General features: G+C 43.4%; 1 protein-coding gene across 2 annotated transcripts in view; it reads left to right on the forward strand.

Moving 5' to 3' along the window:
- LOC115774244 (interphotoreceptor matrix proteoglycan 1-like) overlaps positions 1-15,582 on the forward strand; it is a 62,702-nt gene extending 47,120 nt beyond the window's left edge. For both annotated transcript variants that reach the window (XM_030721413.1, XM_030721414.1), the window contains 2 exons: positions 8,758-8,840; positions 12,069-15,582. In XM_030721413.1, the coding sequence (XP_030577273.1) occupies positions 8,758-8,797 (40 nt within the window). In that variant the 3' untranslated portion in view covers positions 8,798-8,840; positions 12,069-15,582. The remainder of the gene's footprint in view (positions 1-8,757; positions 8,841-12,068) is intronic.
- The last annotated feature ends 230 nt before the right edge of the window (positions 15,583-15,812 follow it).

The raw sequence follows: 15,812 nt of genomic DNA on the forward strand, positions 1-15,812 counted from the left end.
AAAGTACCGTCTGCAGGAATGTGGGAATAATCATTTCAGAGTCTTATCCCCACACAGACTGAGCTGCTGCTCTTTGAGCCGCTGGATTCAAACCGAGAGTCATAATTTTCATTAGAGAAGTGTAATTTTTTATCAGAGGGAGCTGAAGCCTCCCGGTGTATAACGTGATTTTCTGCTTTTTTTAAAGTGGAATCATTCTTTCTGTGAGGGGTCACGATGCCTCGAGTTTGAGCTGTTCTCAGCAGCCTTCTTCAAACTTTCTTTGTTAGAAGTAGAAAGTTATTCGGGCACTTTTCAACGACCTCAGCTCGGGGTCAACACGGGCAAACTTTAGTGTGCAAAACAGAGGACTGAAGCCAACCTGCAGCTGATGAAAACACGTGCAGCAGCATCAGCCTGGAGCCTTTCACAGCTGTCACCTTACCTTTACAGGTGAGGTAAAGTGTCTGTGGACATAAAATGAATATTTTCAGCTTTTAAAGGGTGAAAGTCCATGTGTGGTTTTAACAACAAAGGCCCCAGCGGGTCAGCGGATTCAAACCCAGAAGCTCCTCACTGAGTTTTGTGCTGCGGTCCTCATCATAGCCGAGAGCGAGTCGGTCCCTGCAGCCCGTTCAGGTCGCACAGGTAGTCCAGTTCCTCCAGTATGACACGTATACGTGCTGCAATAGTGATGAGTACCATTGAGATTTTAACGGTACCACCACTCATAGTAGTACTGCTTATTGGTGCGGTACTTTAGCAGTATTCTTATTGGTACTTTTTGGAGCAGAAAAGAATCAAATTGAGAACAGAATTAAAATGATTTCAGGTCATACCTGGTTTTGTCCTGTATGATCTGCCCACAAATAAGAAACTAAATATGATGAATTCATTCAGCCATCCAGTATAAATGAAGCCCATACATACTGTACCCACTATGTAGGATTTAAACCTCCACCCTGAACAGATGGAGGACTTTTTCTGACATTTATTGTGCTGTAACATTAGTTTGACTGCAGCCTGACTCACTGAAACTGATTAACCACCTTCTTAGGAAAGCTGAGTTCAGTTTCAGTGCCACACTCAGGCCTGATCACTGCAGACCTGCTCAATCAGCAACAAATCCCTTAAATAGAGCCTGTCTGACAAAGTGAAGCAGGCTAAAAGGTCGCAAACAGCAGCACATCATCCACGATCTAAAGAAGCACTGACATCTATCAGTCTGAGAGGGTTACAGAGACATTTCTGAGGCTTTGGGACTCCAGAGAACCACGGTGAGAGCCGTTATCCACACACGGAGAAAACCTGGAACAGTGGGAACCTTCCCAGGCTACCAAAATTACTCCAAGAGCATCGAGGACTCATCCAAGAGGTCACAGAAGAACCCAGAACAACATCTAAAGAACTGCAGGCCTCACTTGGCTCAGCTAAGGTCAGAGTTCACGATTCAACAATCAGACAGAGACAAAGATGGCCTCCATGGGAGAGCTCCAAGGAGAAAACCACTGCTGACCAACAAGAACACAAAGGCTCATCTCACATCTGCCAACAAACATCTGGATGAACCCCGAGACTTCTGGGAAAATATTCTGTGGACCGACGAGACCGAAGCGGAACTTTCTGGAAGGTTTGAGTCCCGTTACATCTGCAGAAACTAACACAGGGTTTCATAAAGAACACCAACAGTCAGACATGCAGGTGGTAGTCTTATGGTCTGAGGCTGCTGTAACTGATGGAACCATGAACCAGGAAATCCTGACCTTAAACAGGCTGGAAAACCCTCCAATGTGGCTGACCTCAAACAATCCTGCAGAGCAGAGTGGACCAAACCTCCTCCACAGCTGCCCCGCCCCCTCGCCCCCCCTCCTTCATAGATTAATGTCTTAACAGAGGTGGTCAGATAAAATGTGAACGATAACTTTTACTAATAGTAAATCTATCCTCCACCTACTGAAAGCAGTACTGATAATGTTGGAGCTTACTGATACTCTGGTCTTTAATAATTAATAACAGGTTTCAGTACCCCCCCCAGCACAGTCTTCATAGTGTGTATAGATACCAGGAGACAGACCCAGCAGCAAGATCATCATCTGCTCCTTTGTGTGAGGAGCAGAGGAGACCGACAAAAAGACCTGCAGCTCGTGTGAATGCTTCAGACCGAACTGTCAGTCGGTCTGCGTGAGGCCTGATGTCCTGTAGGGGGACCTGTGCTCGCAGCCCGGCAGGGAACACCAGAACTGGCAGGTCGGCCGCCGGCGCCTCGCTGTCTTCACAGGTCAGAGCAGGTTCGCGCTAATGACGTGTGGCAGGTGTGAGAGTCTGGAGACGGCGCGGTCAGAGGGTTTAGAACTGAGTGAGGTTCAGATTTTTTCTCTTTATCAGAGGTGCAGTGCTACGTGATGAAGCACAGGAGTGCACCAGACACACGCAGGCCTGTGGTAGAGCGTGCAAAAGCATAGTGGCAGGTTACGTCTTATTATTAGTCATCTGTACCTGATCACATGATCAAATGTTAGACTGACTTTAAGCACAGATCTTAAAGTCCTCTGCGCGTGGCTTCGTCTCCATCTGTGCTCTCTGAGCATCTTCATCAGCACATCTGCACGGGCCCACTCTCACTCATGTTCCTGTACAATCACGCAGGACTGCCAGATATCATGACATCAGTGTTATTCACTGTTACACAATAAAAGCATTGTTTAAAAAAGTGTTTCTGACCAGTGAGACAGCAGAGGGCTTTTAATTTGAAAAAGATCCAGGAAATGTAAAGCAGGAAGTTTAACAGAGCAGGTGTATGTTTTGAAGGGCTGATGGATTATTATAACTCGCTGTTTAATGGCTCCACCTTTTATTTTACTCACTAATGTGTAAACGAGCAGCGTTTAAGGTGGAATATTTTCTGCCATGTTACTGATTAAAGAGTTGATCTCATGGAGCAGTAAACTTTGTGTTTGTGACTCATTTAAATGCTAAAAAAGACCCTGACTCCTCACACCCACTGATGCTGGACTCTGGCCTCCTCCTCGTGCAGGATAAACACCTGGAGTCATGTGACCAGAGTGACATTGATGACACTGACTGGACCTCATGTTCAGACCTGAATCCAACTGAGAACCTCTGAGATGTTGTGAATCAGTGCCTCCAATGCTGCCAAATAATCTCCACAGACTGTCCAGAAGCTCGCTGATGCCCCGATCCACGTCTGGGATTTCGCCCGGACATCAGGAGCAGCCCAGGAGTTGTCAGTAGTGACGAGGACACTAACAAAAAGCAGAAGTAGAGGAAAATCAGTGAGGACGGGGAAGGAGAGAGAGCAGTGGTCTGTGGCCACCCCCGTCCTGGGGGTTTGTCCTGCTGCCACTTTGATTTGCACCAAAGCGAAACAAACACTGAAGTCTGACACAGACTGAAACACGAGGATTGCAGCCGGTGATATAAACACAGGCATGTCACATGACCGCGGCAGGCGGGAAGAGTACAGGCGTGGAGCCCCTTTCTCTTCACTGTGGGGCATAGCAGGCACTCCTACACTAAAGTCAGTCATTCAGTGTTTATGATGCAACATGAATTTTCACTTGCAGCAGGACAAACCAGCAGCTGAACCGAACTCCACGCCTCGGCCTCATTCTGCCCCTCAGCCTCCATTTTTACAGGCCGGAGCTGCACTTCATGTGATGTAACTTTATAACTGAGATAAACCGCTTTGGACGACATTCAGGGGCAAAAAATGGTTTTCTGTGTAAAATATGTGCTATAGCTCATCCATAAAAAAGCAAATGCTAACTACAGTTCAGTGAAAATTATTGTATATGGTTGAATTTAGTGTATTTGAAGCTTAATCCAGCTGTTGGCTGCTGTGGGTGTTTTAAATAGTGGCAGGAGGTGTGCTGTCTGCAGAGCTCGCATGGCTTTAAAGCCTCATTAATACTGTGTTTCATTAACTGTCAGCTCGCATGCAGATTATTACATTATGAAGGTTTAACTGAATTAAAGTTTCTCCTCAGGTCTGTTAATAAACTGCACTGTGGGAGCTGCACGGGCTCAGATCTGAGGCATTTGGAGACGACAGGGCGAGCTTATTTGTTCCAGACTCTTACAGAAACACTCTGCTTGGTTTTTAGTGTCCTGGATCCCATCAAACCAAACTTCTCTCTGCTGCCTTTATTTGTGGCCCTCAGCACCACAAACAGACTCACTAAGAGCGGCAATTTCAGCTGCTCTCTGGTTTTATCAGCATTTGTTCAGGGCTGTTTTTAGTGGTGTTTAATCCACGTTTGGTGCTCTACTGGCTGTTTGTGTCAGGAGGACTGTGTGTGTGTGTGTGTGTGTGTGTGTGTGTGTGTGTGTGTGTGTGTGTGTGTGTGTGTGTGTATGTGTGTGTGTGTGTGTGTGTGTGTGTGTGTGTGTGTGTGTGTGTGTGTATGTGTGTGTGTGTGTGTGTGTGTGTGTGTTTTGGCTTAGTGAGAATTTTGTCTCCAGGTGAGTTGTGGGAACTTGGATGTTCCTCGAGCTTTAACCATAATCAGTCTGATTTTTAAAGACAAGCTGAAGATTAAATGTACCTAATGTTTTGGCTTTGAGCCTGAAAACTCCCGACGGTCCCATGAGCCAGGCTGACTGTAAACCTGATATCTGTGAGCCGGGTGGCGTTTAGCTCAACGCGACCCTGCTCTGCTGCGAAGGAGGAAAACAAAGCTGATGAATCTGCAGCGTTTTGGGTTGAAGTCATTTATTTCTGCAGGTGTGGAGCCTCCTTTGAAGGAGCATCTCTGGGTCTTTGTCAGTTTGTGACTGTGGGAATGATTTTTTTTTTCAGTTTTTTGTCATTTTAATGATCAAATGATTGGAAAATTTCCCCAAATTGCATTAATCTGCCTTTGGATTCAGCCTCACGGTGCTGCTGTGAAATAATATGTTTGTGTCGAGTCTCTCAGTCTGATCCAGGCCTCCATCATCCAGCCCCTCGTCACTGTAAATCAATGCTCAGTTGATTTTTAAGGGAGAAAAAGCGTTTTTTCTTTTATTAACTACCCGCGGAGTCGCTGCCTCTCAACTGCCAGAAAAATCTAATTTCAGCCCCGTTAGACGTGAGCGCCTCCCGACACGTTCAAACGTCGATTTTCCATCAGCTCAACCTTTGCACAGGTAGTTCGGGTCTGTATTTTTTTACCTGCCAGACAGCAGAAATGTCATCATGTGGATCTCCGTTTGGCCTCTGGACCGTGAGACACCCACGACTCACAGATTAACAGGCAGCTCGTTAAGAGTTTATTTTATCTCATTTTTTTTAATTGTTCATTGGAGAAAACCCAGAAAAGTAAAACTGTGGCGTGTTAGAGTTAATCCTCTGAGATCTCCTTTGAATTCATCTTCCAGTTATTAAAACCTGCAGCATGAAAACGAGGGACCGAAAACGGCTAATTTGAATATTATAATTGGAGGTTCAACCTAAAAACGGTGCAGCGTCGTTACAGAAATCTGCTAGTTTCTGTTTCTGAAGATACAAAAAAATAAATGAATTAAATTGTTTTTGGATAAAGTTGTTTCATCCAAACTGCAGGACACGAACATTTTAATAACACGTCGAGTTTTGGATTTTTGAGCTGTGTGGTTTTAAATGCTGCCCCCTCTCACCTGCAGGCATCTGTGGGCAATTAAACTGGCTTTTAATTATCTTCAACCAAACTTTTATAATAAAAACCTGAACAAACAGCTGTTAGCCTTTAAGCTAAATGTGTGACAGGCTGAGTGGTAACTGTGCTGAGGGGCTGATGACCACAGAGATACATGAAGGTCTTAAAGACTTAGTTGTCTGTTATGTGTTGGTTTATCCCTCAGGTTAGGTGCATGTTTGAGCCTGAATGAGTCACAGGTCAGTGTTAATGTTCAGCTACACAGACTGGAAATGAGTGAAGAAGCAGCCGATGTCCAAAAGAAACTTTGGAAGACCTTCAGGAAGAAATGAGGGGCAGCTCAAGACTTTTGCACAGCATTCATCCAGCCTTTTCCCACATTCGTATTTCAGGAAGTGTTCAGTGTTCGGTCTGAGGTGTCAGTCGGTGCGGTGACTGCTCCGAGGGGACTTTGGGTTTCTTCACGATGCATCAAAAAGAGCAAAAGTGTGTGGACGGCTGCACCTACGGTGCACATGACAACAGCCCACACACCTCTGCAAGAGAGGAGGGGCTATGTGTATCAAGCTAACTGGATACAGTAGAATGAAAAGTTTCATCCATCAGAAGCAAAATTGCAGCTATTTTGATTTCCTTCATTGTCTGAGGGGATTTCCTGTCTCTCTTTGGGACAGCAGAGGGAATGTGAGGAGGAGAGACGGTTTCCATGGACACACAGCATCTTAGCCCAGTGATCCAGAACCAGGACTATTTGTTCTGTAATTGCCAGCGAGTACTTGGAAAGTAGTAATTGGATAAATGTGATATTTTTGCATTCTTTCTAATAAGTAAACACAATAAATGCAGTCCAGGTTTGAACGCTCGTGGCCACAAATGAGAAGTGAAGTGCAGAGAGACAGTCAGACATCTGATTCCCTGACATTTAGTCGATAACCTGAAAGTCTTCATTTGCATCCGGAGCCGAGGACACGGACGTGATTTTTCCTCGAACCCGAGCTGCGGTTTGTGGTTTTGTGCCACATGAATATTTGATGGGGCCGCCGTGCAGGAGCAGCAGAGAGGAGCTACAGCTGGTTTCCGTCCTGAAACGCTCCTCTGTGTCGTCTGGGGGATTGTAGGGGTGCCGCGGGGGTGGCGGTTGACTTAGATTTGCCACGTTTCATTAAGACTGAACCCTGTTAGGTCTAATCCAGCGTCCAGACCGGCCAACAGAGGACAAAGAAACAGAAAACAGCCGTAAAGACTGAACGCCGCCCGGCAGGTTAACACGGCGGCGCTGCTTTAATCGCGTTTGGCTGCCTGACAGCACAGCGAGCTGGTGGCAGTGAAATCGTTCTGTTAAAGGCTTCCTAATGAAAAGGTTCCCCGAAAAGGCACAGAGGGAGCGACTGCGAGGCGCTCGCTTTCCTCCAAAGCCTGCAAGTTTTGTTTGGCACCTCTCTCTCCGTGTGGCCCTGATATTCCAGGTCAGGCTTTTTAAATCCCGCTCGCTGGCTCAGACGTGTTTCAGTTGGGTGTTTGCCCAGGTTAGTGTAGGTGGAACAAAGTGGTTTTGTAGGGTGGAGGTTTTTAGTTCACAGATGGTGAATCTTCACTGGATGTTTTTGTGCGACTGAAATGTTTTTCCTCACTGTAATTTGCTGTAAACTCAGTGGGTGACTTCCCCAGCATCCCGACAGACGCCACATTGAAAGCAGACCAACAGATATCAGGCAGTTACTGCATCATGCAGTTTAAAACAGCTTTTTTCTGTGTGTGTCTGTTACACACAGACTGACTGTAAAAATAGAATTATTGACTCGATTTACAGGAAATAAAACCCCCTCTTGTCTCAGGCTGTAAACATGTTTATTTCTAACATTGGACATTTTAATATCAGTCTGGAGCCTCAAGTGGACATTAGAGGAACTGCAGTGGAGGATGCTGTGTGGGGCTGAGGGTCACCTCACAGCGACGAGGGTCTTGGTTCAAACCCTGTTGGTTTTCTTCCTTTGTGCTTGATGGTAAATGGAGCTCTGAGCACTCGAAGCACTTACACAACACGTTTACATTCATACAAGCACGTCCATGTGTAACTAACCTAAGCACTTACAGTCCAACACTCAGTATTCTTGGGCAAGATACTGAACCCCAAGTTGCTTAGTATCTTGCCCAAGGATACTTTGGCACACAGCCCAGAGCAGCCAGGAATCGAACCGCCAGCCTTCCGATTAGTAGGTGACCTGCTCCGCCTCTTGAGCCACAGCCACCCCTGGGTTCTCAGATGCTTAACACTGTGTACAAGCTAGCGTCAGCAAGAACAGCTGTTACGATGCTCTGATCAACTGTACAGTCATGTTTGTCAGTCACGTGACTCCTAAACATGTGACTTTAACAAGGCTCCAGTCACATGACCACCGGTCACTAACCTGTATTCCCTGACTGGTTAGCAAGTAGTTGCTGGTTGCTAGGTGAAATCGGTGATGAGCAGACTGCTCTGAGCGGTGGAGAAGGGTCTCCTTCAAAATAAAAGTTGTGCCTCACCGCTACAGCCAAAATGTTTCAAAGGGCATAAGTTTAACTTTGAAGGGGAACGTTTTCCGTTTCCGGTTTCTGTTGCAGTGCAATCTGCTCGCGACCACAGCGATGGCACGGAGCTCTGTGTGCAGCACCGTACGCCTCTTTGCCAGCAGGGAGCGAGAAGTGAGAGTCTTTAAATGAAGCTTCATGTTTGACCCGAGCGGAGACGGAGAAGCTGAGTGTGATTAACACCTCAGCTTAAATAAAACACACGCTCTGAGGTGGAAAAGAGCGTGTGTTTTAGCTCCATCTGCAACCACAGATGGAGCTACAGACAGATTATACTGTCTGTCTGTAGCTCCGTCTGTGGTTGCAGGAGGGGCCGTTTGATGACATGCAGATAAATGAGAGTCAGGTTGAGACTCGAGGTTCTGCTCACAGGAGTTAAATAAATAAAGTCAGTTTGGTGTAATCTGCTGACAGTCCTTTTGACAGGCCTTTTGAACACTTGCAGTATTTGCAGATTTTCTCTGATATCTCTGGTTTCAGGGCTGAGGCTCATTTCGGTGCACGTGCAGAGTTGCTGTAGCTGCAGTTTCCCACCTGCTCGCCTCATTTTTCTCTCCTTTTCTTTTCTCTGCAGACACAAAGACGGCTATTCCCTCCCAGGCCCGTCCAGTTAAGAGAGTGTAATGGATCGGACAGCACCTGAGAATACTAGCACAGGTGAGAGGGCAGGTTTGTCACTGGCTGAAGCCCACATGTAGGTGGAAACCTCATGCATGCTCAGCAGGGCTTCAGTGTGTGTAAAATGAGGTGATGGTGTTATCAGGTGATGTAGGGACCCTCCTCCTCTCAGTGTGAGATTAACCTGAGCAGGAACACCTGTGTAGGCCTTTAGAGCCCGATAAAATCATCACAGCAAGATAATCTGCCCTGCTAGTCTGAACCCAGATGGGTTTAAAGCTGCTGTGTGTTTAAGCAGATGCCAAGATGAACGGTGAGTAATTAAACCTCCCGAAGGAGGATGACTAAACCCTAACCGAACACTGCTGCTTAGCACAAACTGCCCCGAGTCCACCTTTCACCTCGGGGGGAGGTGATCAGCCACCTCCTCTCTGATCCTCTTTAGGGTCTGAGTGGCCACAAAGCCGCGAGGGAGTTTCAGAGCATCTCACCTGTTTCTGCCACTCACTGAAACCTCATATCTAACAGGCCTTCAGAGGAGAATAAAGCACAGCGGCAGATTGCAGCCTCCGCCGGGGTCACGCACCTTAAAATCTCTGTCCTCACTGCTGTGCGCTGTCCTGAACCGCTCCGTGCACGCTTACAGAGAAAAGCTGAATCCATAAAAGGGCAGAAAATTTTACAGCTGGGATAAACTTCATCACAGGAGCAGTTTGGATCCATATTTACTGGAAAAATGTTCCTTTTTCAGGCCTCAGGTCTTAAATGCTTTTGTAATCTTAAGCATTATAGCCAGATTATAGCCAGTGTCCAGAGAACCAAAGTGTTAAATTAATGTAATCCCATTTATAAAAACAGAAAACATAAATAAAAGGCAGAAACATGAAGTCTTCCTCTGGAAATAAATAATACTAAATAAATACGAAATAATACTAATTTACCTAAATTAATCTGGTGTGATGAAAAATATGTGATCGGTAAACCAGTGACACACTGAGTTTACATTCTGTGGCACTTCATTAATATAACAATACTCAACTAGTTACATTTATACCATAGACGAAAATGATAAAAAATGGATTTTTGCCTTTTTGAAGCTTTGATTTTAACATTTGAACCACTGCTAAGTTTTCAGATTATACTGTGCAGCTGCCTCACACAGACACAGATACTAATTGCTGCTAATTAATGCCAAGTATGCAAATAAAATCCTAGAATTGGAGCACAGTGTAACCGTCTGTTAGGACAGGAAGCTGAAAGCAGCTAAAGCAGCCATTCCTGCATGACTCTGAGCATTATTATAAGTTAAACTGGTTACTTAAAAATGAATTTGCCCTTTGTACAATTATTATTACATCTTAAATTATGTATAAAGACCAAAACTGTTTTTGTGTCAGGCTGTAAACATGTTTATTTTAACGTGAGTCTATGGGATTGACTCACTTTCGGAGGCAGCCTCAAGTGGACATTAGAGGAACTGCAGTTTTTGGCACTTCTATTTTATTTATTTATTTTAGCCCAAGTACTGTTTTAGTGTAAACAGGCACGTCTTTAAACAGAAATGTGGCCTTTGTGTTGTAATGTAGCTCCACCTTTCCTCCGCTGTAACTTAATAAACTCAGCACTGCTGTTTATTTCATATAAATTATTAAAGTAATAATTTTCTCTAATCTTAACGGAGGAGAAACCACATCTGACTGACCTGAAAGCTCAAAGCTCAGACTTGCTTTGTGTCCATGAAAACCTGTTCTGAATGTATTTTGGTGTTTGGCATTAATAATTACAAAGCAGCAGTGATCAGGGGGACTGCACAGACGTTTGTGGATTTGTAAACACTCGAACACAAGTCGAGTCAGCTTATTGATAAATCACATCGAGCAAAGTGCTGCACAAATATTAAAATAAATGAAGCCATTAAGAAGCAATTAAAACCATCGGGGAAAAAAGAAATTAAGCCATTAAAAGCAATTAAGACGAGCCATCATCCAGTAATCTACAGGGCTCGTTAACACTGCAGACAAAAGATCAGATTGAAACAGGTCCTAATCTGGAGTGTGTTGGCTGTGTGAGGGTCGATGTCCTCGTCTGGAGGCAGAGGCTCAGAAGTTAACCCTTATATGCGTGCACTTTTTTGCTTACGTTTTTAGTGACCTGGGGTTAATCTGTACCCCATGGATTTAATCAAAGAAAGCATAGATATAACCATAAAATGAACTTTATTTCAACCAATAAATGAACACTGCATGCATCTAACCACCAAAGAAACACTGAATGCATTTAAACTGAATTGGAATATTCTGCAAAACATTTATCATTAGCAACCTCATTCTGGATGAACATACCTAAAATGAAGTTACACAATACCAGGTAGCTGATAAGACTTGGGAGCAAAAATATCCAGATATATGTATAGAAAGACTAGCTAATTTCATCTAAATTTGTCTGATATGAAACCTTTTCAAAATATTTTTTATTACGACAAATCACTTTTTTCTGTGTTTACTGTACAATAACCTCCTCAAGTCCAAGGTCAATGTTCTGTATTTCTAGCCATGCCAGATGTGCTGACACGTTTTGTATGTCTTACCCCTACTTATTCTCCCAGATCTTTTACAGTTGCAGCTGGATGTATATAGGATTTGATTCAAGTATTCTAGTCCTATCTATGTATATATATCTATATATATATCTATATATCCTACCTATATAGAGATACCACAAGGTAGCAGTGCTGCATCAAAAAGAGACACCTTTTGGCAATGATGGAAACCCTGGGGTACAGAATTAACCCAGGTCCATAAAACTAACTTTCGCAATTGAAATGAAAAAGTTAATAAGTGGCTATTGATTGATGAGGGCAATGCATAAAAAAAGGACCAGTAAGGACCAAGGAACAAACTCCTAAAAGGATTGCTCGATAACATTTACTCCAATAATATTATTTTTAAAAATTGGGACTTGGGGTACAGAATTACCCCAGGAACGCATAATAGGGTTAAACCAGGAAAAAGAATAATCTGAATATCCATGTACAGATGTCACATCCATGGTATTTACAGATTATTTGAAGAGTAAAAACCCAACATATGTTGTTTACACATTTTATAGCATTTTGTTGAATACATTTGGTTTGAATGGGTTAAATGTAATAAAGGATAGGTCAGAATGTATTACTCCTGTCAGGCTGTGGTGCCGAAGCCTGAAGTCCCCAAAGGCCACTTAACTGACCGACGTGTAAACCTTGTTCCTTGTTTCTCGTCCCTGCAGACTCTTTGAAACAGGACTCGGCAGCAGGAACTCGGGACTCGTCACGGCCTCATTCAGCCATTCAGTTAAAATTCAGAGCTGAGGAGGTTTCAGGACAAACTGCTGGCTTCTACACTCCTCACAGCTCTGAGCTTCATACCAGAGGACAATCGGCCATCAGGGGAAACAAACGTTTAGGCTACTTTAAAAATGTCGGACAGTTGTTGTCTGCAGCTGACGGTGACGAGGCGCTCGGGGGACGGCCGCGGCATCGACTGGGTTGATATTGATTGACCCTGGACTGCTTTTATATATGTCTGCTGAGTCTCTATGTCTGTACTGAGTAGGTTGTGTGTGAGATGTAAGGACTTAATCCAATAGCTCTCTCAGATATTACTGCAGAAAACAGACCTCATATTAGATCCTGATCTTTGTTTCACACCAACCTCCCAAATAATTTTGGTCGAGATAAATAATAGAGATGTTCTTTAACTTGTTACTGTACACCTGAACCTTATATACGTACCTGGAATAAAGATGCAGTAGTAAATAGGAAAAAGGTTCGCAGTCATTAGAGCGGTCATGAGCTACGAGCACTTTGACTACGTGATTTCTGTTTTATCCAGTTGTGATGAAGTTAAAATCCCCACTATTTATTCTTTCCCGTCCATTATTAGATTTATTGTGCTTATCATCATTTCTCTCTTAAGTTTTGTGGTTTCATCTTAATCCCCAGGTTGGGAATGTAGGTCTTTAAACCATGTTAGAGACAGATAGCTGGGGTGCAGATCTGGAGTATAACACTGTGGGTTAAACTTCCATGTAGACCAACCTGGATGTTAGCACCTGGCTCCTTTAAGGCTTCTTTTTATCTGGACTGCTGCTCTGTGTAAAATACCTGTGATACTTGCATGTTTTGTTAAGCATGATGATTTAACGAACTCCACCACAGTTGCAGCGACAACTTCTAGTCTCTCGTAGCCACTTTGGGTCACGTAATGGCTTCAAAATTCATGCGTGGGGTATTTTATGTTCTACAACAAAACATGCACGTCTAAAAAGCTTGAGTTAACCAAACTCCTTTAAAAAGATCCACGGACACTGAAACAAGAGAACCGGAAGTGCAGGAATGCTAGGTTTTTTTGGAGGGGGGGTTCACGTGGCACTGTGTTTTTTGGCTGGACTGTCACGAATTCGAACAGCACTTACTGCGTGTCTTTTTTGAAATGTTTGTTATTCTAGCTGCTAATAACTGTTGTCCTCTGACAGCACATTTAACAGTGACATTAACAATTCAACACACCTAAACGTAAAACAACATAACCCATTTAACATAAAGCGCCCATAAAAATATGCTGCTGCTGCAAGCTAGCTAACTAACAGTGGCAGCAGCATTAATTGGCGGTTCCTTCTTTTATGCTATATAACTAACATGGCAACCACTAAAAAATGTCACGTTCTCAGCTTTCTGACTGTTTTAAATGCACCATCTCGGTAATGGCAGTGCATGTAGCATGTACATGTTAGCATGTAGCCGCATTTGACAAAAAATTGCAAAAGTAAGCAATTTGAGATGCAGTCGACAGCCATGCTAGCTGCTCAAAGTTAGCACTAGCACTGGGTATCTAAATGCTAACATGCTCAGAGTGAGCGCTCTATCAAATGGATAGCATTAGCATGCTAACAAATTACAGCTGAGTTGTAAATTAGTTTGAACAGGTGATGGCGCTAGACTAGGAAATGTCAGAGGATCAAAGTTTTTATTACTTGATTTCGCTCAAAGCTCATGGATTCATAAAGCACTAGGATTTATCCTTTAAAGATCATGAATATATGTACAGAAATTGTTAGAACATTAGTGCCGTTAGCCCATAGCTTTTGAGATTTTCTGCCCTGTTCCCACCATTATTTCTGTAGCACTTAAGTCCTGTTATTCAGGAGGCCAAGAGATGCACAACACAAACCCTGAAGGTCTTTCAGGGGATTCATTTGACCTCAGCTACAAAAACCCAGAGTATCACAAACTGTCAAAGCTACGACTTGCTGACCTGTGAAATGGTCATTTATGTGAAGCAGTTTAGAGGCTTACAGGTAGCTGCAGTAGACACGAACTTTGCTGTACAGAGCTAGTAAGGTGACCTTAAATTGAAGCCCTACTGGGCCAGCTATCTGCAGCTGAACAAGCTAGCAGCTAGTTAGTGACCCTGAGGTTAGGATTATTTAACTTTTTCGTAGCGTGGATGAACTTTTAGTGACTACAGTTGAACAGGTTGCCCGTGCTGATCTACATCAACATATCCGTAGTAAACTAGTTTCTGTTTCCTGATTTTATAACTTGTCCCAGTTTGAATAATGATGTGATTACATACGTAAGTCTATATAATGAGTTAAATTGATGCAAATTTGCACCAGGCAACATGAACTGTCCATATTTACGTGAGTTAAAATATGCCGACTTTGACGGCGTTTGAGGGCAGCTGGATCTGTAGAGCTCAACTTCACGTTTACGTAGAGACAAGAAAAAAAGTGAAATTAGAGCTGCCTTTGTAAAAGAAAACAGGAACAGCTAACAGTGTTAATGTTAATCTGAAACTAAGTTAACCCCAACCAGTGCTCAGGCCTTGTTGGGAGGTAAGCTAATGCTAGTTAGCATTATGTAGAAGAAATCCTGCTTTATCCAACAGGAGTCTGACCATCAGGGTCAAACTGACATCAGTGAGACATTAAGCCACAAAAACAGGAAAAATGTTTTATATGTCTGTAAAAAAAAATTATATTATTTACTAGGAAATTAAATTGAATTCAATGTTTTTATACCCAAATTTAAGCCGGCACACTTCTGAGAAATCAGAAATTAATCATGCATGAATGCAAATAATAAAATTGTGCTTTACTAGTTTTTTTTTTTTTTGTAAAACAGTAGATTATATTTTAATGTTAAACATTTTTAAATGAAAAAGCTTGTGCATGCTGGTGGATTAACCATTACAGAAACAAAAAAATATTTGTAATTACCAAACAGTTAATTTAGGACATCTGGTGGTCTAAGACGTGTAAGCACGGCTCAACTGGACTGTCGGAGACGGGAACGAAAGAACGGGGCTGGAGGAACGTGAGGAAAACTGTAGGGCAGAAAAGTTGTTACTGGAACTTGATTCCAGCTGCTGGTTGGACTCTCACATCCTGTTGGTTTCCAGTGCAAATATATTCATGTTTGACACCATAAAACTCCTGACCCTTTTCCTCTGTACACCAGGACCGTCAGACCAAAAGAAGCTGTGTTTATTCCACGTGGCGTTTTTCTGTGGAAGCGAACCATCTTCCATTAAAGTCACAGACCAGCCAGGTGCTCATCTTACTCGCATGGATCAAACAAATGCAGTCTTATTAATGTAAATATTGTATCAATGTTCAACACATTTACTGATGTTTATTGCTGATTTTCTGGGGGGGGAACCCCCTCCTCCCCCAGGTATTACAATGTGGACTTACTGAAAGTGTTCAAAGAGTTTGTGTCAGTAGATGGAAATACAAACTGCTGAATAAAAACTGTCCATCTTCTTCATTTTAAAGCATTTTGCAGCAGCGCTGAGGTGGAAAGGAGGAGGCGACAGGTGAGTGAAACATGGAATACTTTTATTCATCTGTTAGAGATCAGCGTTAGAAAAAAGACAGCGGACAAAGGCAGTGCTTCCCGAGGAATGATTGCAATGCGTGACGAGAAACAGATCGCAGCAAATTCACAACATTTCCTTTGCAGGTTTG

Source organism: Archocentrus centrarchus, chromosome 24, assembly GCF_007364275.1.
Source record: "Archocentrus centrarchus isolate MPI-CPG fArcCen1 chromosome 24, fArcCen1, whole genome shotgun sequence".
Classification (NCBI taxonomy): Eukaryota; Metazoa; Chordata; class Actinopteri; order Cichliformes; family Cichlidae; genus Archocentrus; species Archocentrus centrarchus.